Consider the following 27807-nt stretch of genomic DNA (forward strand, 5'->3'; position numbering starts at 1 on the left):
GTCCCAAAGCGACCGTTTCAAGCAAAAATCAAACTGTCACAGGGGACAGTAACGCCACTCAACTCAGGAATCGTCCATCTAAAAAATGTGGACACCGAAGCACAAGCCAAACTACGCAAAGAATGCCAAGAAACCAAAAGGACGATCAAACAAAATCTCCAATTCAAGAAAGACGGACCGGCATCCGGAACCAACAACCCGACTTCCTCTAGCTTTTGGTCATGGCTTCCAAAAACGCTAACAAATGAACGCTCAAAATAGCAGCCCAAGAATAGGAACCCTACCCCAGACTAGACATCTACAGAAAACACTGCCTACCACGGGTTAAGGGTGGGCTCCCGGAACATCTGTCCACCATTGATTATATCTTCGTGTCCGACCCTATCCTGTCTCGAACTACCACCTTTGAAGTCACCCAAACAGCATCTAGTGACCACATATTTTGTTGACTACTTGGAAGCCTACTCAACACAACCAAGACAGGATGAAGGTCTGGCTAGAGCAGAACCCCCAGGCAACCAGGCTGAGACTTACCGAAAACAGCATTAGAGAATTATCGAATCAATACAGCAAATCTGGAGATGACGTCTGCCCAAATTCCGTCGATTATGGACCTTTACTTACGGCTTACAGAAAACCACAAAGAAAGAAAAACGCCAGCTATCCAACGATTATTCATACTTACAAACTTCTTGTTGTTTTAGGGCCAGAATACAGAAAAGCTAAAAGAAGTGTAGCAAACTTACCACCAGGTGAGGCTACACCAGCACTCAAAGAGGCTACCAGAATATATATCCTTGGTCAGATCGCACAGATGGAAACTATATCAAGATGCGGAAGCCATACTTAAAACAATCTGCAGCAATAACTCCAGGGAATTCCGGTCGCTGCTGAAACAGATAACACCCAATGGACTGGCCATCTTAAACAGCATCAGCAAAGTCACCTGGACAACCCACTTTAGGACCCTCTTCCAACTTCCCACAGTCAAAACATTCGAGAGCTTTTTGCCGTCAACGCCACAGGAGGAACCAAGTGGGTCTAAATCAACCCAGGGATGGATGAAATTTGACGACCAAGAGGAAATATGTGACCTCCTAAAAAAACTGAAAACATCCTGGGTGCCAGGTCCAGATGGCATCACCAACCTCGACCTAAAAACCCCTCCTGAGGAATGGTCAACGGTCATAAGATCTGTGTTCATCAGATGTGCAGACTCGCAATCCGTTCCGCCTTCATGGTCATCTGCGATCGTGGTACCGATGTATAAAAAAGGAGACAACCAGGATCCCACAAATTATCGCCCAATAGCTCTCCTGGACCCAATAGGGAAAGTTTACGGATCACTGCTCCTAAAAAAATGTCAAAGATGGGAATCACAAGTGCCATGTAATGACAACTTTCAAACAGGATTTAAAAAAACCCTAGGAACAGTGATAAACATCTTCCTACTGTCTATTCTGAAAAGCAAAGTGATGGAGGGCAGTCTCAGAGTGTTAACCGCATTCATAGACTTCTCCCAGGCTTTCGACAGGGTCGATCGAGCTAGGATCTGGGAAAAACTGGAAGCCTGGGAATGCCCCAATGACATCCTCAAATCCATCAAAGCTTTACATACAGATACCAACATCAAAGTTCGTCTGAACCACATGGATCCCTATCTGCTCCCATTGAGACAAAAAGAAGAGTCAAACAGGGGTAGCCTTTTGGCTCTGGCCCTTTTTCTAGCCTACATGGGGGACTACCAATACACAGAAGATGCCGTTAGATTGTTTCCACTGAAATTAGCCCAAGTAAAAATCAGCAGAGTATTATACGCAGACAATCTCATTTTAATAGATCAGACCCCCATCGGCTTACAATACATGAGTATTTAGACACAGGGGATACTATGTAACCCCTCAAGCACTCCATTAGGAGATGGTGTGTGCTGGGTCTAGGAATTTGGAAAGACTAGTAAAGTCAATTTCACTTTACATTCTCTGGGAAAAACAGTAGTGTATTCCAGAGAAGGTATTTTATCCTGTGGGAAGTCTAAAAGACATCCCTGTGTTACTACACTGAGAGTGCTGTGTAACACACATGAAAAGGTGATGCCTGTGGAGTTATCTAAAACTCCATAATCAAAGAACACAAGTGTAAAACACACAACAAAATTCATGAGAGAGTGGTAAAAAGGCTCTCGGTCTTTCCAGGAAAAATCAAGTCCTCAAAATCCAGCAAAGTTGCTGGTGGTCTCCAAGGTGAAGGGAATTAGCACATTTATGAGAATTCTCCCTAATAGTCCCTTTCTACCCTTGAGTTGGTGGGACCAATCAACTCCAAAGTAAGCCCATCTGGACATCTGAACTGAAGTGACTCCATCTTGTCTGCTTTTTCGACACTCCCGTGCAGTGCAGGAGTCCCCCGATGTCCTCCCTTTTGTCCCCACGACTGAGGCTCAGGAACAAAGAACTCTCCAGGAACCAACGTCTTTAGCTGCAATTTGTTCTTCATACTAAGGAACTGTGCCAACCCGATTGAGAGAACGCCACTCTCGCAGTGAAAGTTTGTGAAACTTTCCCAACTTGCAGGCCTAATCAGCTTGTGACCCGACATAAGATTCTTTTTCCACCTAAACTACTTCTGAGAATTTTTGCAAAGACTTTACCGTTTGATACCAGAACTGCTCTTTCATATCCAGAACACTAGTCCATTGACTTTGGCCTGGCCTATTGACTTGAATTGAACTCTTCTGGTGAACTGAAACTATTTGCACCGTCAAACAAGTATCTGATCTATTGTACTTATGTTGTCCCTTTTGCTCACTTCTAAGTAACTGAACTGCCATTTGTCTCCAATTTCAGGAGAGCTCAGGAGAGCTCAAACCGTCTCAAAATCTTGGAGTTTTGTATCGAAGTTTATATAATAAGTTTTCTTCTAGTAAAATGTTTTCTAAATGATTGCGTAATAAATTAATAAGTGTTTTACCAAGAAACCTTAAGTATAAGTGTCTACCTGAACAAATGTGACTGTGTGGTACAGACTTATACCAAAGGTTGATTTGGCTTACACCTGTAGTCCCAATTGTGTGTAGTGGTCCCGGAGGGTACAAACGGGGATCAAACCTGGTTTGGCAGGCAGAGTAAATGTCAAGAAGGACCTTTCCAACAAGAAATGGCGAGCAAAGAAGACCGGGGCCAGCTTGACAAAAAGAGCACCCATGAGTGCATTACTGCAGCTGCAAACGCAGCCCGCGGTAAAAACACACAATGGTAGTAAAAAGTAAACCACTGCCACCAGCCATTCATTGAGTAAAGGGTAACAAAAATGTTACATGAAAAACTAGACAAAGGGGATACTAGGTAACCCCTCCAGCACCCTATTGTAAGATAGTGTGTGCTGGGTCTAGAAAGTTACAAATGTAAGTAAAGTCAATTTCATTTCACTGCTCTTGGAAATAGTAGTTTCACCAAGAGAAGGTATTTAAACCTTAGGCAAATCTAAGACTTCCCTGTGCCACTGCACTGAACATGCTGTGTGTCACAATGCAAAGATGCCGCCCATGGAGTTTGTCAGACTCAAAACCAAAAGAAACAGAGTCTTAATCACTGACAAATACATGAGAGAGTGAGAAAAGTCTCACACTCTCCAGGTTAGAATTTAAAAGTCCTAAAGTCCAGCAAAAGAGCTGCGGGTCTCTAAGGTAGAAGGGAATTAGCAAATTTCTGAGGATTTTCCCCAACACACAGATACCGTGCGGGTCTGCGATGGACATCTTTGAGCAGCAGCCTTGACAGTGTATGAATCACAAGGTTTTAGGACCCAGCATATCAGCAACAAATTCAAAGAATTTCTCACTTAAGAAACATTGTGCTGAGATAATGAATTAAAAAAAAAAAAAGAACGGGGGCGTAGAGATGTTTTATATGTACTGCCGTCATGTAAGTGGTGCAACCAAGACAAGTCACACTACACCCCCTGCTGAAATGTTTCTGAACCGCTGGCAGGGAGATCTATCCGATCTGCGGGAGAATGCAATACAATGAAGGAAACAGTGTTAGCCCATCTTAATATTGGAGAGAAGGTGCCGTAATCTGGTTGTGACGCTGGATGGTGGAGGGAAGAGAATAATGGTCCTACCTTGTGTTGGGTATTGTCTCCCAGCTCACTGGAGAGATTAGCTGGACAGAGAAGACCTCCTGCAGTGCGGGTAAGTACCTTTTATCTGAAAGAGAATGAGAAAATAATTAGGGTAATGATTAGAAAATCCAAGAAACCATTGGCTGAAGCATGCTGATGTTTTAGAATTGCCAATAACATGTGTTCATAAACCTATCACCACAGTGCACCAAACTGAAGAAAGTGGGTGGTTTTGACATGGCAGCAGTGTCAGAGTCAGGGAGATCATTTCTGTGCTAATTCTCTTTAACCTTAGAGGATTTTGGCGTTTTACTGTTTTATTGAGTGACAAAATCCATAGGCATCTAATGTTTGGATGGTAACACACAGCACCTTCATTGCAGTGCCACTAATAAGTCCCTTGGACTTCTCTTAATGTTTAATTACATTCTCTTGGGTGAATGATCCCCATCTTAACTTTTCCTTTGTGGGACCAGCACATACCACCCTATGTGGAGTGCTGGGGGGTTACTTTTACCGCAGACTGAAGCCTCGGCTGCAGTACAGCACCCATGGGTGCCCATTTTGTCAAAAATGGGCCAGGTCGTCTTTTTTCACCATTTCTTGTTGGAAAGGTCCATCTTGAGATGTACTCTGCGCGCCAAACCAGATTTGGTCACCGTTTGTTTCGTCTTTGGCGGGATTAACCAGTGAAGCCTGCCTCTGGCTGCAGCGTGTCTGGCAGGACAGGAATTGAGGTAGGTGCCTGTTAGGGAGAATTCTCAAAAATGTGCTAATTCCCTTCACCTTAGAGACCCCCCAGCAACTTTGCTGGATTTTGAGGACTTGATTTTTTTACCTGGAGAGAGTGAGACCCTTTTTTCCCCCACTCTCTCATGTATTTTGATTTGAGTTTATACCCCCGTTTCTTTTTTGGTTATAGAGTCTAACCAACTTCATAGGCATCATCTTTTACAATAGTGTCACACAGCACCAAGTCTTTCAGATTTCCCAAGGTTTAAATACCTTCTCTGGGAACAACTGTTTCCCAACAGTGGAGTGAAATTGACTTCACTTAGTCCAGTAAAATTCTAGACCGAGCACACCCTATCTTACAATAGAGTGCTGGAGGGGTTACTTGGTATCCCCTGTGTCTAGAAACTCATGTAGCACTCAAATGCTAACCTTTCCTCTCAGAATGGCTGGTTGCAGTGGTTTTACAACAAATTACCATGATTTTTCCCGACCGCGAACTATTCGCAGCTCCGGTAACGTTAAATCAAAGGAGCCATGTTTTTCAAGATGGTGCCTAAGCCGCCTTTGTTAAAACAGGTCTCGATCTTCTTTTCTCACCATTTCTTTGTGGAAAGGTCCTTCTAGAGTTTTTCTCTGCTTGCCAAACCAGGTTTGGTCTCTTTGTTCATTCGCCTTTGGCAGGCTTCAGGAGTGAAGACTGCCTCTGGCTCCAGTGCCTCTACGGTAGGCAGGAAGAGTGGGAGGTGCCCGAAACTCCCTGTGCTTAATCTCCTAGGAGACCCAAATGCACTCTGGCATGATTGGCTTGCTGACTGCGGCGAGGACAGCCACCCTGCTGGGTGTGTGACAGCTAGGCTGGAATGAATGGGAGAGACCTGAATAAAAGGCAAGTCTCTTGGCTTGAAAGGCAGAGTCGACCACCGGAACGAAGGAACTGAATAAGAGCTTGAAGAGGACGGCTGCTGCAACTCCTGGACTGTTGGTTTGCCCGGTGAAGCCCTGCTGTAGGTCGGAATCACCAAGTTCGCATCGACAGAGAAGTCCTGCAAAGATGACTTCTCCCTTGGAGTTGTTAGGACCAATCACCTCCCAAGTAAGCCACCTGAACACCCATCTTGGAGCTGGTTGCATTTCCTCAAAGTGCTGCAGGAAACCGTATAGCCAGGGAGAGGGACACCAGATTGTGTGCGTCGCTTGTAAGCTGGCCTAAAGCGTTTGGAAGACCCTCCGGACTCCTACGACATCGGACCAACCGAGTCTGACCCTCTTCAGCTGAGTGCAGGACGTCAGAAGCAAGGACAGTCCAACTTGACAGCCAGGACCAGCGTTACCACCAGTGTGGTAGCTGAAACACGAAACAGCCACTGAAATTGAAGTTTGCAAGTTGCGAGCTTTTGACTATCCCAGTGCACGAGTCCCCCGACGTCCTCCCTCTGGTCCCCATGACTGAGGCCCAGGAACAGCGATATCTGCAGGAGCTGCCAGGAACAGACGTCATCAGCTGCATCTTTTTCTTCAATGACAGGTACTGTAAAACAAGACAGAGAACTTACCTCTCACTGTGAAAGTGCTTGAAACGTTTGCAACTCACAGGCCTAATCAGCCTGTGATCCAACATATGAGGATTCTTTTTACAAAATAATCCTATGAACTTGTGCAGAGACATTTCCGTTTACTTACCAGAAATGCTTTATCCTATCTTTATCCAAGACTTTAGACCACTGACTTTGGCCTAGCCTATTGAATTGAATCTTCTGGTGAACAAAAAGTATTTGCACTTCTAAGATTAATTGTACTCTTATGTTCCGATAAACTTTGCCTTTCATTCCTCTTGAAAAGTATTCTGAATGCCAACAGTAAGATATTAATGTCCCCAGCACCGTTGTCACTAAAGTCACTTGCGGGCGTAGGTTGTGTTTTTGGGCCATCCAAAAAGGGTCTTGTCTGATTCAGAAACATTTGAGTGTACATTTGTGTGCTACTATAGGATTGCCTCCTTCTAATGACCGTTTTATAACTGACAAATAAGTATTTATCCAGGAAACCTTGAGTGTAAGAGTTTATTTGAACACCTGTGATTGTAGACCTCTGTGTAACATCATTACTGCTCACATTACCAATAGTAGTACAGACTTATACCAAAGGTTGGTTTGCCTACACCTGCAACCATAGTTGTGTGTAGTGTTCCCAGAGGGTACTGCATACAAACTTTGCCTAACACTGGTGGCAGGGGGTGAGGATAAATTGTAGAGTTTTAACACTGACAGTTTGCTTTACTTTTGTTCAACTAAAAACCTTCACAAGGCTAAGCACCACTAGAAAAGCAATTGTAACATGCCAGATATGGATGACATCAGGCAGGAAGCCCTAATCATTACTGAAAGAAATGTATAAGGTCAGGAATCTCCCTGTTAAAGGAAAGAAAAATGAATTGGTTGAAAGATTGTTGAATCATCAAAGTCTGAGTAGTAGGTCTGTCACACCTACTCTCTCAGCAAATGTGGAACATGATGAGGATGATTATGATTCAGGAGTCTAACTCTAATGTTATTGAAGAGTCCGAAGAGTTAGAGGAGTCTCAGGATGAGAGCCCCTCTTTACCTCAACAGGTCATTAGAACTCCACCTTTAGCCACAGGGACCCTACCAGGTCCAGTACTGAGTCCAGAATGTGTCTCTTGAAAAAATGAGACTCGAGTTGGAGTTCAAAAGGCTACAAATGCAAACTGAAAGTAAACATCAAGAAATCAAACTAAGGGAAATGGAAATGCAACATGCTCTTGAAGAGACCTTGCATGCCTAAGTAAGCTGCGAGTTGATTCCTTGGCTTTTGTCTAGGCTCCCCCCATGTTGCAACTGATGCTGTGTGGGGGAACTTGAAAGATTGGAGTATGAAAATGTGAAGCTAGCTTTGATAGCTAGATTTGGGTAAAGTCCTTTGCAGTACCTTAAGAGGTTTAGGACCCTCAAAAAGACTGATGGTACACCCCTTGGGCTACCTGGGTGTGTGAATGTTTGAAAAACTTAGATGGTTGGGTTAAGGGTTACAGAGTGAACTCTTTTCAACAAAAACAGATTTCTCATTCCTTCAAATCTATTTTTGATGCCTGCTTTTCTGAGCGGAGACAGCACTTGGCTGACTAAAGAGATTGATCCCAAGAAGCTAGCAAAAGCTGCTGACTTGTGGGTGGCCAACAGGGCTACTCACTAGGATTCTGGGGCACTCATAAAAAAGGATGAGGAGAAGCAGCAAAATAAAGATGACAGAATTCTAAAACCTCCAATCCAAAAGAGGGCCCCAAACAGAAAAAGGGTAAGCCAAATGGAAAACCAGGACAGTCTAGTGATACCTCTGGTGCCAAACCAGAGGGAGGTCAGCAGAAGCCCCCATTTGTCAAAACATTTGGAAAATGTTATGCTTGTGGGTCAACTGACCATGGGGTAAGCCTTCAGGGGTCCACACTGCCTCCTTAGAATTCAACCCTGAGGGAGAAGTACATATGGCAAGTGGAATCTTTCAACTACTGGCTGAAGACCGCATTGGAGTCTCTGCCAGTGTTTCTTTAGTGTCCCTGGGTCTGTGGGAACAGTAAAATTTGGAAGTATAGAGCATTACAGTGGTGGATGTAACCTTTTTTAAACCTGAGGATGTTGCTAAGGCACCCAAAGGCCTCACTAAGCTTGCTGGATTTTGAGGACTTGATTTATTTTCCTGGAGAGAGTGTGACCCTTTATCCCCACTCTCTCATGTAGTATGATGTGCGTTTTACTCTTCTGTTTTCTTTGGTTATGGAGTCTAACCAACTCCATAGGTATTATCATTTTTTCATGTGGGTCATACAGCACCCTTAATGCAGTGACACAGGGAAGCCTTTCAGGCTTTCCCCAAGGTTTAAATATCTTCTCTGTGATAAACTACTGTTTCCCCAGAGTAACTAAAGTGAAATTGACTTAACTAGTCTTTTACATTCCTAGACCCAGCACACCCTATCTTACAATAGAGTGCTGGAGGGGTTACTTAGTATCCCTTGTGTCTAGATAACCATGTAGCACTCAATTGCTACCCTTTCAGAATGGCTGGTGGCAGTGCTTTTACAACGAACTACCATGATGTTTCCCGACCGCGAACTATTCGTAGCTCCGGTAACGTTAAATCGTGGGAGCCATGTTTTTCAAGATGGCGCCTAAGCCTCCTTTCTTAAAAACAGGTCCCGGTTGTCTTTTTAGAAAGGTCCTTCTAGTGTTTATCTCTGCGTGCCAAACCAGGTTTGGTCCCTTTGTTCGTATGCCTTTGGCAGGCTTCAGGACTGAAGACTGCCTCTGGTGTGGCGTCCGAGTGTCTGGGGTGGGCGGGAGGTGGCCGAAACTCCCTGTGCTTAGTCTCCTAGGAGACCCAGATGCACTCTGGCTTGATTGGCTGGATGATTGTCAGGCAAGGTCAACCAAACTGCAGGGTGAGTGACAGCTAGGCTGGAGTACAAGAGAATTGTTTAAAAGGCGAGTCTCTTGGACTGAAAAGGAGAGTCTACCACTGGAACGAAAGAACCGAAGAAGGGCTGGAAGAGGACTGCTGATGACACTCCTGAACCGTTGGTTTGCCAGGTGAAGCCCTGCTGCAGGTCCGAATAATCAAGTTTGCATCGACAGAGAAACCCTGCAAAGGACGACTTCTCCCTTTGAGTTGGTAGGACCAATTAACTAGCAGGTAAGCAGCCACCTGGACCCACATCTCAGAGCTGGTTGCATTTCCTCAGAGTGCTGCAGGAAACCGTATAGCCAGGGAGAGGGACACCAGATTGTGTGCGTTGCTTGTAAGCCGGCCTAAAGCATTTGGAAGATCCTCCGGAATCCCACGAAGTCTGACCGACCAAGTCGGACCCTCCTCAACTGAGTACAGGACCTCAGAAGCAAGGACAGTCCACCTTGACAGCCAGGACCAACGTTGTTACCAGTGCAGTAGCTGAAACGCGAAACAGCCACTGAAATTGAAGTTTGCCAGTTGCAAGCTTTTGACTGTGCCAGTGCAGGAGTCCCCGACGTCCGGGGTTTGCATGGTTGGGTGGCTACGGTAATTAAAATCGTAATTATTTTTTCAACACTTTCAGAATTTTGAAGTTGAAAGATTGGCTCGAACCCCCAATCTTTCACGTACAAGTCACAACACTTACTGACTGTGCTACAGAGACTGGCTTGGAAACTAGTGTACAGCAAGCCATGTTATATCAATTAGAGCAAAAGCTTGTTTTGAATTAACATGCCAAGATTCACAGACAAAACTGCATAAATGAGATCATATACAGTTTTATAGAAAGGAGAAGTGCCAGAAATATGATTGGTTGGTGGTTGTGGGGGCGTGTTGGGGAAGGGGCGGTAACTGGTGGGCTGCAATGAGGTAATCCCTCTTATGTTGTTGGTCGTCTCGGTTTTCCGTTTTGGAAATCTGGTCACCCCTTTCTTCGGGTCCAGAGGGGTCCGTCTTGGGCTGAGGTCCGGCATCCTTTTCTCCAGGGTTTCAGTAGGCATGTTCGTAGCCTCCCTCCTGGGAAGAAGAGATATCCTGCCCATCGCTAGGGCACCCTGTAGGACCGCCCGTACGGCCTTCGAAAGCGATGCCACCACCACCTCCTCGACGGAGGGTGATTGTTTTGCATGGTGCACTTGGGCCTTCATGGAAAGGCTGGTTCCCTTGTCGGGTTTGGCCTTGTCCTTCCTGGCCGTGTCAGATGCCTTATCCAGCTTGGCCTTCTCCTTTCGGGGCCTTGTCCGACCCCTTGTCTACCTTGGCCTTCTCTGTCATGGGTGGGTCGGACACCGCACCCTGCCTGGCCTTCTCCGGATTCTTACTCAACTTCCCAGGGGTAGTTGGACTTCCTCTTGGACGACGATCCAGAGTAGTGGCTTGAGACCCATGCCGATGGAGCAGCATTTAAAGAGAATTCTCACAAATTTGCTAATTCCCTCCTCCTTAGAGACCCTCAGCAACTTTGCTGGATGTTGAGGACTGGATTTTTTTTTAACCTGGGGAGAGCGTGAGCTTTTTTCCCCACTCATGTATTTTGATGTGTGTTCTTTGATTATGGGGGTTTAGACAACTCCATAGGCATCTTTTTATTTGTGTCACACAGCACCCTCAGTGCAGTAACACAGGGAAGCCTTTCTAGGCTATCCCAAGGTTTAAATAGCTTCTCTGGGATGAACTACTGTTCCGCAGAGAATGTAAAGTTAAATTGACTTTACTAGTCTTTTTAAATTCCTAGACCCAGCACAAACTATTTTACAATAGAGTGCTGGAGGGGTTACCTAGTATCCCCTGTGTCTAGAAACTCATGTAGCACTCAAATGCTACCCTTGCCTATCGAAATGGCTGGTGGCAGTGGTTTTACAACGGACTACCATGATTTTTCCGGACCTGCGAACACCGGTAGCGTTAAATCACGGGAGCCATGTTTTTCAAGATGGCGCCTGAGCCCCCTTTGTTTAAACAGGTCCTGTGGTCTTTTATTTCGACATTTCTTTTTGGAAAGGGCCTTCTAGAGTTTTGCTCTGCATGCCAAACCAGGTTTGGTCCCTTTGTTCCATCGCCTTTGGCAGGCTTCAGGACTGAACACTGCCTCCTGAGTGTCTGGGGTGGGCAGGAAGTGAGGGAGGTGCCCAAACCTCCCTGTGCTCAGTCTCCTAGGAGACCCAAATGCGCTCTGGCGTGATTGGATGGCTGACTGTCCGGCAAGGACAGCCACCCTGCTGGGTGAGTGACAGCTAGGCTGGAAAGAATGGGAGAAAACTGTTTAAAAGGCAAATCTCCTGGACTGGAAGGCAGAGTCGACCACTGGAACGAAAGAACCGAAGACAAGCTGGAAGAGGACGGCTGCTTCAACTACTGGACCGTTGGGTTTGCCTGGTGGAGCCCCTGCTGCAGGTCCGAATCGTCAAGTTCCTATCGCCAGAGAAGCCCCTTCAAGGATGACTTCTTCATTTGAGTTGATAGGACCAATCAACTCGTAAACCACCTGAATACCATTCTCTGGAGCTGGTTAGGATTAACCAGTGGGAAAGACACCAGCTTGTGTTCTTGAAGAACAGCAACTGGAATCGAAGATTTGACAATTTGCCAGCTTTGTGACCCATCCCCGTGCAGGAGTCCCCCGACGTCCTCCCTCTTGTTCCCACAACTGAGGCTCAGGAACAACGAGATCTGCAGGAACAGAAGTCATCAGCTGCCTCTTTTTCTTCATTTGTAAGGTACTGTAAAACCAGACAGAGTACTTACCTCAGCTTGTGACCCAACATATGATTCTTCTTGCTACAAACTACTTCTGAGAACTTTTGCAGAGACTTTTCCATTTACTTACCAGAACTGCTTGATCCTATCCAAGACTTTAGCCTAGCCTATTGAATTGACACTTCTGGTGCACTCAAAATATTATCAATAATATATAATCAAAGAATAATTGTAACCTTTCTTATTCTGATAACCGTTGCCTTTTACTCCTCTTGAAAGGTATTCTGAATGCTACAGTAAGATGACATGCATTACTTACCGTAAAAGCATTTCTGATGATTGTATCTGCTTAGATTCACATGCTGTGCATATGGCCCGACATCCAGTGGTAACCGCAGAGTATTGCATCTTGTCTTTCGGGGGACCGAAAGGGGACGTCGGCATAGGCGTGTATGAAACACTATCCCTATCGTGACGTGTGTAGTACCCAAAATCCCTCACGCGCCGAGGTCCCTCCAATTGTATTTTTTCCGCCATGAGGGAGCCCAAGGCTATAGTGAGTGAGTTCATGAAGAGAGAAAGTAGTAAGAAGTCTATGTTCCTTCCACCCTGAGCGGGGAGGCAGGGAGGGCGCATGTGAATCTAAGCAGATACAATCATCAGAAATGCTTTTACGGTAAGTAATGCATGTCTTCTGATGCTTCTTAATCTGCTTAGAATCACATTCTGTGCATAGACTAGCGAGCAGTACCTGGAGTTGGAGGGTGGGTTATGAGAAGGAACAGTAGAAAAAAAGATGTCTTAGTACTGCTTGTGCCACCTGAGAATCAGACCTAGAATGAGTATCTAAGCAATAGTGTTTTGTAAAGGTGTGTACAGAACTCCAGGTTGCCGCTTTGCAAATGGACTCTGGGGGAACATGTGCAATGAATGCTATGGATGCCCCAGTGCCTCGAGTAGAATGTGCTCTAGGCTTGAAGGGCAGTTCTCTCTTTGCCAGAGTGTAACATAGTGTGATGCATTTGACAATCCACCTTGATATTGCTGATTTAGAGACAGGGTCCCCTTCTCTACCAGCTGCCACTGAAACAAAGAATTGTTTAGTTTTCCTCAGTGGTTTAGTTCTACCCATGTAGAACATCACTGCCCTGCGCACATCTAGTGTGTGAAGGCTTCTTTCGGCCATCTTAGTAGGTCTCTGGAAGAACGTGGGTAGTTCGATTGACTGGTTCACATGGAACTTCAAACTAAATTTCGGCGCAAATCTGGGATGAGTGCGCAGAAATACTTTATCTTTGTCGACTGTAACAAAGGGGTCCAAGAGAGGGCCTGTAGTTCGCCAACTCTTCTGATAGAAGTGATAGCTACTAGAAAGGCTGTCTTGTAAGTCAGGTCTTTCAGACTAGCTTTATGCATAGGCTCAAAAGGGGGGTCCCATGAGCCTAGTTAAAACCACATTTAGATCCCACCCAGGGGCTGGGTGAGTGATGGGGGGATACATTCTTTTAACCCATTCCATAAAGGCTTTAATCACAGGTATTTTCCACCACGACACCTTCTGCTGTGAAGTGGTGTAGGCTGACAATGCCGCTAGGTGAACCTTTAAGGAATTGAAGACTAACCCATAGTCCAACAGATGGGTTAGATATAACACAATGTGTGAAGGCGAACAATCGGTGGGATTGACGCCTTTGGAACTGCACCAAATGACAAAACGTTTCCATTTGCTGGCATAGCAATATCGTGTGTTAGGCTTACTTGCCTCCCTCAGTATGTCCGTGCATCTTTGAGGGAGTTGCAGATGTCCAAACTCTGACTTCAGGAGCCAGGCTGCTAAGTTCAGAGTTTGTGGGCATGGGTGCAGTCTCTCCCCCCTGTCCTGAGACAACATGTTGTACGGGCAGGGCAGCTTGACTGGAGGGGAGAGGGACAATTCCATCAGGTGCGCGAACCAGGGTTGGCGGGCCCACATGGGAGCCACCAGAATCATGGTGACTGGTTCCTGGTGCATCTTGTGAACTATCTTGTTCAGAAGGGGAGTTGGGGGCAAAGCGTAAACAAATTTCCCCGACCAAGTTATCCAGAGACCGTTCCCCTTGGATCGGTTCTGGGGGTACCTGGAGGCGTAATCTGGGCATTGGGCGTTCTCTTGAGTAGCGAACAAGTCGATCTCTGGAAACCCCCATTCTGCAAAGACGTTGGATACAATGTCTTCGTGTAGACGCCATTCGTATTCTTCTGGCAGAGGAAAATCTCTGCTGAGTACGTCTGCCAGAAGATTGAGTTCCCCTGGAACATGTTGGGATATCAGGAACATCTTGTGTTTGAGAGCCCATATCCAGATGTTTTGGGACAGCTTGGAGAGCCCTGGAGAGCGAGTGCCCCCCTGCTTGTTCAGATAATACATTGCTGTTGTGCTGTCGGTTAGGACCAGCACTGTCTTCCCCTGCAGTTGCTCCTGAAAGGCCTTCATTGCTTTGAACACTGCTAGTAGCTCCAGTAGGTTTATATGGTTGGACGCTACCTGAGGGGACCACACTCCGTGCGCTGTTTGTTGAAGCAGGTGAGCCCCCCACCCTGTGAGAGATGCGTCTGTCGGGAGAGTGGCTTCAACTGCAGGGGTGGCGAAGGTTTTCCCCTTCAAGAGGTTTTCCCTCGACCACCACTGCAGAGAGAGAACAAGGGCTGGCGAGACAACTAACAGATCTTCCCATTGTCCGCTGGCCTGACACCACTGGCTGTTGAGCCACTCCTGCATGAGACGCAGCCGCGCGTGGGGGACCAAGTATATGCAGGACGCCATTATCCCTACCAAACACATAGCTTTGCGTACCGTCACCTTCCGACTGGCTACACACTGAGGAACTTGAGAGAGCATGTTCTGAACCCTCTCGTTGGAAGGGAAGACTAGACCGTCTTCCGTGCAAATTAGAGCCCCCAGGAACTGTTTTACTTGGCTGGGGACTAAGCTGGATTTCTTTTCGTTGATAGAAAATCCTAGGCTGAACAGTAGGTCTACTGTCTTTTGGGTGTTCGAAAAACAAACGAACGAGTCCCCAGTGATGAGCCAATTGTCGAGGTAGGGGTAAACTGGAACTGAAAGTCTGCGCAGGTGTGCTGCTGCCACTGCCAGGACCTTGGTAAACACCCGTGGCACCGAGGCAATGCCGAAGGGGAGTACCTTGAACTGGTAGTGTTTGTCCTGAATCACGAACCTTAGGAATTTTCTGTGCGCTGGCAGCATTGAAATATGAAAGTATGCATCTTTCATATCCAATGTTGTCATGAAGTCCCCTTGTTTTAGCACTGGGATCACCTCTTGCAGTGTTACCATGTGAAACTTCTGGGGCTTTATGAACTTGTTCGCTGGGCGCAGGTCTAGAACAGGACGCATGGTGAGATCCTTTTTGGGTACAAGGAAGTATATTGAATAAATACCCTTGTTTACCTGAAGAATCGGGACGGCTTCTATGGCGTCCTTTCCCAGCAGCGCCTCCACCTCTTGGACCGGGATCTGCAGATGTTCCGGTGAAAGGCGTAGATGCTTCAGCGGTCTAAACTGTGGGTGACCGTCTTTAATACCCACTGGTCTGAAGTTATCCCCTCCCATGCCTTGAGGAAAGATGTTAATCGCCCACTGACCAGGGAGACATGGGAGAGGACCTCAACTTGGTGGTCATTTCTGACCCGAGGTTGACACCTCTGGAATTGGAGCCTCTGCCTCTATTCTTTCCGCGCCTCTGACCCCTCTGGGGGTGGTAAGTGGGGCTTGCAGCTGGTTGATTTGCGTTGAAGTTGCCCGTGCCGAAATTATTTTGAGCGGCGCAGGCTTGTCCTCGAAAGGACCGCCGAGAATTGCTGCCCCTCTGTGAAGAGGGTTTTTGGGAAATTTGGTGCAGCGACTTAATAGTCTCATGCTCCTTCTTGGCTGTCTCCAACGCATCGTCTACCGCCTTCCCGAAGAGGTTGGCCTCTATGGGTTTATTGATAATGGATGCCTGGGTCTCTGGCCTGAAACCCGACGTGCGCAGCCATGCGTGTCTCTTTAGGAGAGTACCCTGTGCGAGAGACCTGCCTGCTGTCTCTGCGGAGTCCAGGGTATTCTTTACAACATTTTGATTGGCAAGTTTACCCTCCGAGACAATGGCGAGAAGCTTGGCTCTGGTTGGCTCCGGAACCTCCTGGAGGCCTTCCAGTAGGAGGTTCAATTGGGCGTCGACGTAGCTTGCCAGTAACGTAGTGTTATTGGCAATCCGGACGGTATAAGCAGCCACCGACGTGACCCGTTTGCCTAAGGCATATAACCTTTGGACTCCTTGTCTGGGGTTGACTCTCCCATGGCAAGGGGAACCCCTGCTCTCTTGCAAGTGTTGGTCACCACCAGCGAATCTGGGATTGCGTGCCTGTTGATGTAAAGCGATCGGTGGGGGAGGGCCGGAAGAGTTTTCCGACCCTTGGGTTCACAGCCCTTGTCTGAGCGGGTTTGAGTAAAGAAGGGGCCAGCGGTCTCTTTACAGAGCTCAAGAGGGGGATAGACTGGCTAGCCGGAGGCTTGTCATTAATGTTTTCTGCGAAATCCTGTTCAGGCAATGCCTCAAGGGTGGCAATTTTAAAGAATTCCGCTGCTTTTTTCAACGTGTTGTTGAAAGCCATTTGATCATCCACCGGGGGAGCCTGCCTAACCAGTGTGGACGGGGGAGAGTCGAGGCAAACGATATCAGAATTGTGATCGTCCTGCTGGGTGTCCTCCCAGTTGTCCGTTGCGCCTTGATCTTTCCCATAATTGTCCAGAAAAGAAGTCTCCTCTTCTTCTGTATAGATGTCTCTATACGTGTCCTTCTGGACATCTTCTTGATAATAAACATAGTGTTGAACACATAGGTGTTGGGCAACTTGTGTATGAGGGTTAAGGTCTACCCGAGTTTTTTTCGGCAGAGGTTGATCAGAAACACCGAAAACCTGCTGCAGCCGATCCATATACCCCTCAAATTGCTCCGTGGTCCACTGGATGACCCAAATGGACCCAGCTGAGCAGGAACCGGGTCCTCCGCCATAAGGCATTCAGAGGATCTCCTCAGGGTGCTTGAGAGGGGTACTGTAACGCTCACCTGGCTCCCACCGAGGCGCTGGTCTGGGTTGCTGTGGCCTCTTCAAGCGTGATGCGCAGAATTCGGACCACCGATTGAACAGGACCCCCAAATCTTGCTTGTCTGGCCCATAGGAATATCCTTCTGCAGATGAGAAAGGGGATTAACTGTCTGCTGAATAGTGTGCTTGCTCCCCCTTTTCCCTCTTCGTTCTTTTCAGACTTCTTCCAAAACCCCTGGTTTAAGCTCACCTTATGGTTTGGAAGGATGAACTCTCCAGCCTGCTTCTGGTGCAGGGACGCGCGTTCGTCCAGTTACTTCACTGGTTTTCAGAATGGCGCTGGCAAATCCACTTGACTTTTCTGAGCGATACCCCGTAAGTATGAAGATGAAAAAGTTCAAGTGTGAGCCTCCTTTTATGTTGTTTTTTCCTAACCTGTGATCTGTCCTTTATTTCAGGTGCAGAACGAAGGCGATGCGTTGAGGGGTTAAATTGCCGGTGGTAAAATCAGGCGAGTTAGTGCTGAGGGCTAAATGTCTTTATAATTCCCCAGTAATGTCTTTTGTCCTTTCCCCATAGGGGCCGGGGTGCGGTACCTGCCAAAGATGCAGCGCCGACCCGAGATGTGGAATGGTTCACCAAGAAAAGCCGGTAAGTAATATGGCTGAAAATTCTGCTTTCCTCTTGTGTTCCCTTGCTCACCTTTTGTCTCTTCTTCTCTTCCCTAGGTGCAGGGATGTGGCGACCGGTGCTGAGAGCCGCGGTGGAGCCCGGCGGCGTCTCGGGAACAGGTGAGTGAAGCGTGGCGCTGCAGTGAGCAACGCGGTGCTTTTAAATGGAAGTCTTCCTTCAGGAATGCTGGCGTGAAGATTCCGGATGCAGGTAAGAAGGTTGAATAAGTTCTTGGTTTTCACCTTTCTCTTCTTTCCCTACAGATGTTCCAGGTTCGAGGCGGGCGTGGCTGGAGTCCAGGTGCAGGAGCTGACACAGTGAGCGTTCAGCTGCTGGGATGCAGAACAACGCGAAGCACGTGTGACTGTCCGGGCGTGGCTTAAATAGCCTTGGAAGAAGTTCCAGGTGAGTATTCTTCCACAGCCCCACCCAAGTAACAAAATAGTTCCTTCAGAAAAATAGTCCCTATTAAGCCTCATTTGGCTTGGTTCTTCATGCAGCATGGCCTGCATCAGGTGAGTATGCAGCATGGCCTGCTTCAGGTAAGTGCACCAAACACTTCCCCTTATGAGCCTGGCGCCTATGGCGCCATGACTGATGTCCAACATGAGCCTGGCGCCAACGGCGCCAGGACAGAGTCCAAAGAGCCCCTATAAAGGGCCGCTGGGCTTTTACCCGGGGGCGTGATGCCTGCTCCCGGGGGTGCTGGGCCTGGCCTGGTGCTCTGGGGGTAGGCATCATGACAGGTACCTGGCTCTCTTCGTAAGAGTCCTCAGGATCGTCTTCCAAAACCGTGGAAAACCTTTCGACTGATTGGGCCATAATTGTGGGCGAAACCGGTACAAGGCCCTCCGCCGTAGCAATCCTATTGATGCTTACTGATCGTTACCGAATCTTCGGGGGACAACGCCTCCGATGATGGCTTCCCGGGTAGAGGCCTAGTTAGAGGCCTACTCGTAGTTTTTGGGCCTGCACAAGCCTTGGAAACCTTTAAAGTCGAAGTTTCTTGTTCAGAAACTTCGGCGTGTGTAGTTTGGGGAGTAGCGCCTTTCTTAAGTTTATTAAGCCCAGTCGTCATGCGCTGCTGCAGATGCGGGCAAGGCTTCGGCTCAGATCGATCCGATGGTGCTTGAGCCTTCTTCGATGTCGTCGAGGAGGGCGCTTGGGTTGTGTGTTGTGTGGTGCGATTGTACGCCCCTGTCGCCGGGTGTGGTCCCTGTAGCAAGACCAGAGTCGAGTCTAGAAGGGTCGGGGACGGGCATGGGAGCTCTAGAATCGTCCGCCTCAAGGTCTACAACGTCTGTGTTGGACGTTTGGTCATCCGATGTACCCCGTCACTCTCGGCTGGTGTCGCGGCAGGGGAGGGAGGCTCCACGCGTGACATACCGTCTGCGGCCCACCGCTTCAACCGGCGCTCCTTAAGGGATTAGGTTTAGGAGTTTATACGCCGAACACCGCTTTAGTGGGAGACAAGCGTACACTAAGTGTGCTAGTCTTTCCACGGATATCTGACCCTCCACAGAGGGCAGAATCTAAATGGAGCCCTTTCCACAGCAGAAGGGAAGGGTGACCAGACCAAAAAGGAAAGAAGTGGAAAAGACGAAAGACATCTTATAGCAGTATGGCAAACCCCGAGCCCACTCTCCCTACTGTGTAGGCCGGCCAGAAGACCTGACCACGTGGAGGTCCGAACACCGGATCTTAGGTGCTGGAATCCACAGCCGTAGGCGGTTCCCCCATAGTCTTCATCGAAGATGTTCTTAATAGACGAAGTGACGTAATGGGGATTTAACCGACAATTCAGTAAGATAAACAATGTCTCATGAAGAGCTCCGCTATAGGGCGACCAGTTATCTGGGCGGAACAAAAACAATCTGAGGGACCTCGGCGCGTGAGGGATTTTGGGTACTACACACGTCACGATAGGGATAGTGTTTCAGACACGCCTATGCCGACGTCCCCTTTCGGTCCCCCGAAAGACAAGATGCAATACTCTGCGGTTACCACTGGATGTCGGACCATATGCACAGAATGTGATTCTAAGCAGATTAACAAGCATCAGAAATTCATTTCCCAGCACCCTTATTACTAAAGGTTACCTGTGATTGTAAAGGATACCTGTGATTGTAGGTTGTGCCTGTGGGCCATCCCAAAGGGTCTTGTCCGATTCAGAAACTTAGTGTACAGTATTGAAGTATATTTATGTGTTGTTATATAATTGCCTCCTTTTAGTGAATGTTTTTTAACAACTAACTGATGAATAAATGAATAAGTGTTTATTCAAGAAACCTTGAGTGTAAGAGTTTTAAACGCCTGTGATTGTAGACCACTGTGTAACATCCTTACTGCTCACATTTCCCCTCTTGAGATAAGCCTGGCTGCTCAACACGCTACCAGAACTGTGTAGTAGAGACTTATACCAAACTTTGGTTTGCTTACACCTGTAGTCATAGTTACTTGTAATGTTCACAGAGTGTACTGGATTCAAACTTTGCTCAACCGGTTTCACTCCTGAAGCCTGCCAAAAGCGAATGAACAAAGAGACCAAACCTGGTTTGGCGGGCAGAGAAAAACTCTAGAAGGACCTTTCAACAAAGACCTGGCTAAAAAAGACCAGGCACTATTTTAACAACGATGGCTAGATGCCATTTTGAAAAAGATGGCTCCCGTGGTTAACGTTGCCCGGTCCGCGAACGGTCACAGTAAATGCAAACCTTGGTAGTTCAAAACGAAACCACTGCCACCAGCCAGTCAATTGAGGAAAGGGTAACATAAAAGATGTTACATGAGCATTTAGATACAGGGGATGCTAAGTAACACCTCCAACACTGTATTGTAAGATAGGGTGTGCTGGGTCTAGCAAGTACAATGCTAAGTAGAGTCAATTTCACTCTACTTCTCTGGTAAACAGTTTATGCCAGAGAAGGTATTTAAACCTTGGGAGATCTAAACGACTTCCCTGTACCATTGCACTACAGGTACTGTGTGACAATTGTAAAAGATGATGCCTATGGAGTTGATTAGACTCCATAACCAAAAAGAACTGAGGTAAAATTCACACAAAAATACATGAGTAGGGGAAAAAGGCTCATCCTCTCTCCAGGTTAAAAAAAAAAACAAAGCCTTAAATCCAGCAAAGTTGCTCGGGGTCTCCAAGGTAGAGGGAATTGGCACATTTTTGAGAATTGTCCCCAACACACTGGACGAAGCAATCCGAAGATGATCTTGGAAGAGACAACTGCTGAAACTCCTGGACTGTTGGTTTACCTGGGGAAGCCCTGCTGCTGTGCTGAACCTCTGAATTCATTTCAACTAGAGAAGCCCTGCAAGGACGACTTCTCCCCTTAGGTTGGTGGTATCAATCAACTCCAAATATAACTCATTTGGACATCCTCTCGAAGCTGGCTGTACTTCCACTGCTGCTGCTGAAACCAAAAAGGTACCTGGGAGAGGAACACCAGATCGTGTGTGTTGCTTTTAAGCTGGCCAAGAGCTGCAGGAAGATCTTACAGACTCCTAGGAAGCAGGACGACTGAGCTTGAGCCAGCTCAAGAGAGTGCTTGACTCCAGATGCAAGGATAGCCCATCTCGACAGCCAGGAGCCACAGTGATGCTATTTGCACTAGACGCAAGGAGCTGAAACAATGAAGTGCCACTTGTTAGAAGATTGCCGGTTGCGGTCGGTGACCGTCCCATTGCAGTGCAGGAGTCCCCAAAAGTCCTCCCTCTTGTCCCCACGACTGAGGCCCAGGAACACCAGGATCTGCAGAGCTGCCAGGAACAGAAGCCATCTGCTGCACTTTTCTTCAGCCGAAAGGTACTGTACAGTCCAAGAGAACTTACCTCTTGGTGTGCCTCCTTGCTTGATCTCAGTTGAGACGTGTCTCGGTTGCTCTTGTAGAGTTGCTTGAATCTTCTACTACTCACAGGGCTAACAGCTTGTGACCCTAGGTTTTTTTTCATCAAAGATTTTATTGATTTTAAACATAAAACAACATTACACTCATCTCTCTGCAATACCGGGTAGGGACGTTGGAAAGGAGGGAGAAAGTTTGGGGCAACAGTGGAAGGGAAGGAAAGGGGTGGACTGGAGGGAAGAGGAACATATGCAAAATCTACATTTCCAGGTACATGTGATAGGATGTGGAGAGAGAGACAATCAAGAAACAAAAAAAACATTCAAAAACTCAACTTCCGGGACCATGGTCCGACAGACCGTCAACTGGACAACAGATGACCTTGTGGCATAGGCTATTCTCAGCAGAGGCATTTCCCCCACTCTCCCGGGGCAATTCTCAGTCACAGAGGCTGTGGAGCTAATCTTGTCCTTTAGCTAGCCTCTTTCCATCTTCTCCATATTTTGTCCGCTTTCTGCGGGCAACCCCTCGCCGCGTACACTCTATGTTCCATTATAGCGCATATGTCCACATCCGTGACCCACTGTTCAAAGTTTGGCGTATGTTCCGATCCCCACAGTTGCGCAATGTTCCGCCTGAGAACTGCTACCGCAGTCGACCAAAATAATCTCATAACGGGAAAGGTCAGTGTCACTGGAGATCCCCAGGAGAAGGAGTTTTGGGCATCTCTGTATCTCTTTACCTATAACGCTAGACAGTTTATCACAGCATCTCTGCCAGAGCCGCTGTATCCTACTACATTCCCACAAAATATGGAAAAAGGTACCTTCTTCACTTTTGCAGCGTAGGCATCGTGCGTCCGAGGATTTGCCCCAGCGGAAGAGAGCCACTCTTGGGTAATAGGTGCGGTGCAGGATCTTCAGTTGGACCAGTCCAAGTCTTGAGGAAATGGTCGTTTCTCGCGGGTACATCAGGGCCTCCACCCAGTCCTCCGGTTGAAGGGAACCCACATCCCGTTCCCAATTTGCCTTCAAGCTGGTTAGTTCCGGTGTCGCAAAGGATGTTATCACATTGTACATGGTAGAGGTGACTTTCCGGTCCACCCGGTCCAAAACTATCTTTCTCTCTAATGGGGAGCTTTCCGGCATGTCTGGTGTTGTGTCTGTGGGTCGTCCAAGCGTGTTTCAGCTGCATATAGTGGTACCTCTCTGTGTCTGTGAGGGAGAACTTTTCATGCAATGTCTCGAATGGTACCAGGTTGTCCTCGTGAACCACATCTCCTATACTGGCGATTCCTCGCTGGGCCCACTCGGGCCATCTGGGCAGCTTTCTTATTTCGGGAAGGTTGCAGTTGTTCCATAGGGGTTGTGCCAGCGTTAGCTTCCCGCCCCATCCTAGGTACCGATATGTTTCTTTCCATATTCTCACTATATGCGTTGCCATATCTGTATGTGATGTGCGGTTCAGGCCTCCATTCAGATGCTCTAGAGGCGTGGTCGTGGCATTACAGATAAGACCTTTGATATGTGGGAGGCTCCCGTCTCCGTGGAGCATATAATTTACTACCGCCATCTGGCTGGCCCAGTAATATGACTGTATCCTGGGCAGTCCAATGCCTCCTTCCCAGATAGACCTTTGGAGCATGGCGAGAGCAATTCGTGGGTGTCCTACCCCCCCGCCCCTCATAGCAGCTTCCGAAGGGTGCACTCTATTTTGTGAAATTCTCGCTGGTGAACGTATGACGCATTTTGCAGGATATATAAGAATTTAGGAAGGGCAATCATTTTGAACAGGGCCGCTCTGCCCATCAGCGTTAATGGCAAGGAGATCCAATGGCGAGTATCATCTGCAAATCTTGTTATGAGGGGGGAGCGATTCAGGGTTGTGTATTCAGTCAAATGCTTTGCGATACGTATCCCCAGATACTTGAACTGTTCTCTTTCGATCTGGTAAGGACCAGCCGTCAAGTTTGCCAACGAGGTGTCCCCAAGAGGGAAGAGGATGGATTTGGACCAGTTCACTCGCAATCCGCTGAATGCCTCATATTGCTCCAACAGGTGCATGACTCTGGGACGGGCATTGCTCAGGTCTTTCAGATATATGAGAAGGTCGTCTGCATAGAGAGATATTCTGTCTTCCCAGGTCCCGGACCAACGGAAGCCTTCCCAGGTTGGCGTGTTTCGCAAGAGGATTGCTAGTGGTTCGATGGCGATAGCAAAAATCATGGCCGACAACGGGCAGCCCCGTCTCTGCCCCTCCCCAGATTGAAAAGGTCCGAACCCCAGCCATTAAGTCTGGTCCTGGCCACCGGGGATTCGTACAACAGGCGCACCCACTTCATAAAGTTCTCACCGAAGCCCATGCGTTGCATTATGTTCCAGATGGCCTCCCATCTCACTGAGTCGAAGGATTTCTCGAAGTCAATTGCTAGCAGGGCTAGCGGGCACTGTATGCTGTTGGCCCTTTCCAGGGCCGAATATAGCCTGTGGAGGTTCATACGTGTTGATCTCTGGGGCATGAAGCCGCACTGGTCCGGATGGATCAGGGTGGGAATAACCTGTTGCAGGCGGTCGGCAAGTAATTTCGCCAGAATTTTAGTTTCGCTATTGATGAGTGAGATGAACAAGTTACTTTCTTACCTGGTAACGTTCTTTCGATGGGATGGTCCGACGACGTATTCCATATCTATGACAGGTAATGTCCACAGCTGTGCTGCTTCGGAAAATCTTTGGTGTCTGCGTCCTGCGTCGATGACGTCGATGTTCCGTCCCCGAGGACCTCCTCCGACGGCCGACGTCACCCGATGTGATAAGTAGGACGCACGACGCCCATAGCCTCAGTTATAGTTTTTTCCCAGAACGTGTGCCACCAGTTTTCTTCCAGTCAGACACACAAGGCCTTGCGGAACGCAAGCTGCAATCGCAAAAGAAATTCTGCAGCGGGGAAGGCAGCGAGGGAGCGATATGGAATACGTCGTCGGACCATCCTATCGAAAGAACGTTACCAGGTAAGAAAGTAACTTGTTCTTCGAGGGGATTGGGTCCTCCGACGTATTCCATATCTATGACAGACTCCCAAAGCAGTACCAAGCAAGAAGGTGGGAAATAATTTGGAAAACAAATTTAGCATGCCCAATCAAATTGCGGAATATAGAACTGCCTTGCCAAAGGCCAGATCTTGCCCTCTGATGGAATCAAGGGAATAGTGAGGTACAAAAGTATGTACTGAGGCCCAGGTGGCTGCATCACAGATGTGACGAATAGGAACTCCCCTTTGCAGGGCAGTAGACACAGCCACTCCTCTGGTAGAATGGGCCCGCAAGCAGCCGGAGGGTCCTTACCCGCCAAGCGGTAACACTCGGAGATAGCTAAACTAATCCAACGAGACAAAGTCTGTTTCGTCACAGCTTGTCCGAAACGCTTTCCAGCGTAACCAATGAAAAGTTGATCGTCCACTCTGACCCGGGACATGCGCGAGATATAAAAGCTCAACGCTCTCCTAGGATCCAGCCTATGGAGCCTCTTCTCTTCCTTACCAGGATGTGGAGGATAGAACGCCGGAAGAACCACCTTCTGGCTCAAATGAAATTCCGAAACCACCTTCGGAAGAAAAGGAGGACGAACTCTGAGGACAACCCTGTCCTTATGAAACACAGTGAAGTGTGGCTTAACTGAAAGTGCCTGTAACTCACTCACTCTGCGAGCGGAAGTAACCGCAACCAAAAACACAGTTTTCAGAGTCAACAGCCTCATAGGGCAAGAATGTAAAGGCTCAAACGGAGCACCCATAAGAAACTTAAGAACAAGGTTCAAATCCCAACCTGGCACCATAAAAGGTGACGGAGGGAACACATTAGTGAGCCGTTTCAAAAACTGCGAAATTAAAGGAATCTTAAAATAGGAACATTCTTCAGACAAGCGCTTGAATATGGACAGCGCCGCCAGGTAACCTTTAATGGTCCCCACTTGCAAGCCCCTGTGGGCCAAAGAAAGCAAAAAAGACAGAACCATGGGAATGTCACATTCAAAAGGATCCACATTCTGAACTCTGCACCAGTCGCAGAACTTTCTCCAACGGCAACGGTACAGAGACTTTGTTGCCGGCTGCCTGGCCGAGAGCAACACCTCAATCACGTCTTCAGGGAGGTCCCAATCCTTATACCTCAACCTTTCAGAAGCCAAGCGTGAAGATTGAGGGATCTGACCTCTGGATGGAGAACCTGACCCCCCTCCCGTGAGAGCAGATCGTCTCGTTAGGGAAGACGACGTGGAGGGCAGATGGACAAGTCTTGAAGGTCCGGGTACCACGTCCTCCCGGCCCACGCCGGAGCAATGAGGATCATCCGGGAACCTAACCTCCGCAGCACTTGCAGGATGACGGGGACTGGAGGAAACACGTACAGCAGTGGGAATGACCACTCCACCACGAAGGCTCCTTTTGGAGGAAATTCCCGCGAGCAAAACCTGTCGCACTTCCGGTTGACACTGGAGGCGAAGAGATCCACTTGAGGGGTCCCCCAAAGGGCGAAGATCTCCAAGAGAATCTCCTGAGCCAGCTCCCACTCGTGAGAGATCGAGCTCTGCCTGCTCAGAGTGCCCGCCGTCTCGTTGTCGTCTCCGGCCAGATGAACAGCCGAGATCGAAACTTCCTGCTGGATGGCCCAGAATTCGAGCTCCATCGCCTCCTTGCACAGCGGAAGTGACCCTGCCCCTCCCCCTTTTTGTTGAGGTAGTGCATGGCCACCGTGTTGTCCGTTAGAATCAGGACACTCTTTCCGCGCACAGTCGGCAGAAAAGCCTTCAGGGCTAGCCTGACGGCCCTCAGCTCCAACAGATTGATATGGAGTCTGGACTCTGACGGAAACCAACGACCGCTGACTGTCAACTCGTTGGCATGAGCTCCCCATCCTGTGAGGGATGCATCCGTTACGATCGTCACCTCCGGCCAGGGCAGCCAAAATGGGGCCGCCTTCATCAGATTGCCCTCGATGGCCCACCACAGAAGGTCCCGGGCTACCGAGGGCGGCACCTGAACAGGGTCCGACAGCCTGCCAGAGGACTGAGACCACTGGAGCTTGAGTGCCCATGCAAAGATCTCATCCGCAGACGAGCCTCTGGCACCAGAAGAATGAAGGACGCCATGAGGCCGAGCAGTCTCAAGAAATCGGACGCTGGGAGATTCTGGGCAATCTGAAACTTGTGCACCATCTGCTGAATGTGAAGAGCCCTCACCTGGACAGGAAAACACTGCCGCAGGGACATGTCAAGCACTGCTCCGATGTACTGGAGCCGCTGCGTTGGTGTCAAATGGGACCTCTTTAAATTGAGGTAGAAGCCCAGCCTGTGAAGGGAGTGGCAGGTGACGGACAGATGATTCAGGACTTGCTCGGGAGAGCTCCCCCTGATCAACCAATCGTCCAGTTAAGGGTAGACGTGAATCCCCCTTTCCTGAGAGGCGCTGCCACCACCACCATGAGCTTGGGCGGAGGTCAATCCGAACGGCAGGACCCGAAACTGAAAGTGCGAGTTGCCAACCGCGAACCTCGGGTACTTCTTGTGCTTGGGATGGATCGGCACATGGAAGTAAGCATCCTTGAGGTCGAGAGACACCAACCAGTCCTGAAGTTGAAGGGCCTGGAGGACTTGAGAAAGAGTCACCATTTTGAACTTGTCCTTCCTGAGGAGTTTGTTCAAACCGCGCAAGTCCATGATGGGTCTCAATCCCCCGTCTTTCTTCGAAATCAAAAAATAAGGGGAATACCATCCCTTGTTCCTCTCCGCTACAGGCACCAGTTCTATGGCGCCTTTCTCCAGCAGGGCTTGAATTTCCTGCGCAAGGAGCGGATCCGGACTCTTCAAAGAGAGGTTCCCTGGAGGATTGTCGTGAGGCCTCTGCCGAAAAGGAAGACAGTAGCCGTGGGTTATGATCTCCAGAACCCACACATCCGAAGTAATGGCTTGCCACTCTACAAGATGCTGCGCCAGCCTTCCTCCAACCGGCGGACCATGGGACCTGGCCTCATGACTGAGTGGTAGCGGCTGTGGCGTTGCCCGAAGGCAAAGAGGCAACTGCCCGAGCGGCCTTGGCACCTCGAGTACCTTTGTTTCCACCTCTG

The 27807-nt window shown here is 48.3% G+C and overlaps 1 protein-coding gene across 4 annotated transcripts in view; it reads right to left on the reverse strand.

Annotated features, from left to right (window-relative positions):
- Positions 1–27807, reverse strand: part of CPSF1 (cleavage and polyadenylation specific factor 1) — a 777662-nt gene that overhangs the window by 179492 nt on the left and 570363 nt on the right. For all 4 annotated transcript variants that reach the window (XM_069621953.1, XM_069621950.1, XM_069621951.1 and 1 more), the window contains exon 29: positions 4123–4207. In XM_069621953.1, coding sequence (XP_069478054.1) covers positions 4123–4207 — 85 coding nt within the window. The remainder of the gene's footprint in view (positions 1–4122; positions 4208–27807) is intronic.

This window comes from Ambystoma mexicanum, chromosome 5q (genome assembly GCF_040938575.1).
Source record: "Ambystoma mexicanum isolate Mex_15411 chromosome 5q, UKY_AmexF1_1, whole genome shotgun sequence".
In the NCBI taxonomy this organism is placed as follows: domain Eukaryota; kingdom Metazoa; phylum Chordata; class Amphibia; order Caudata; family Ambystomatidae; genus Ambystoma; species Ambystoma mexicanum.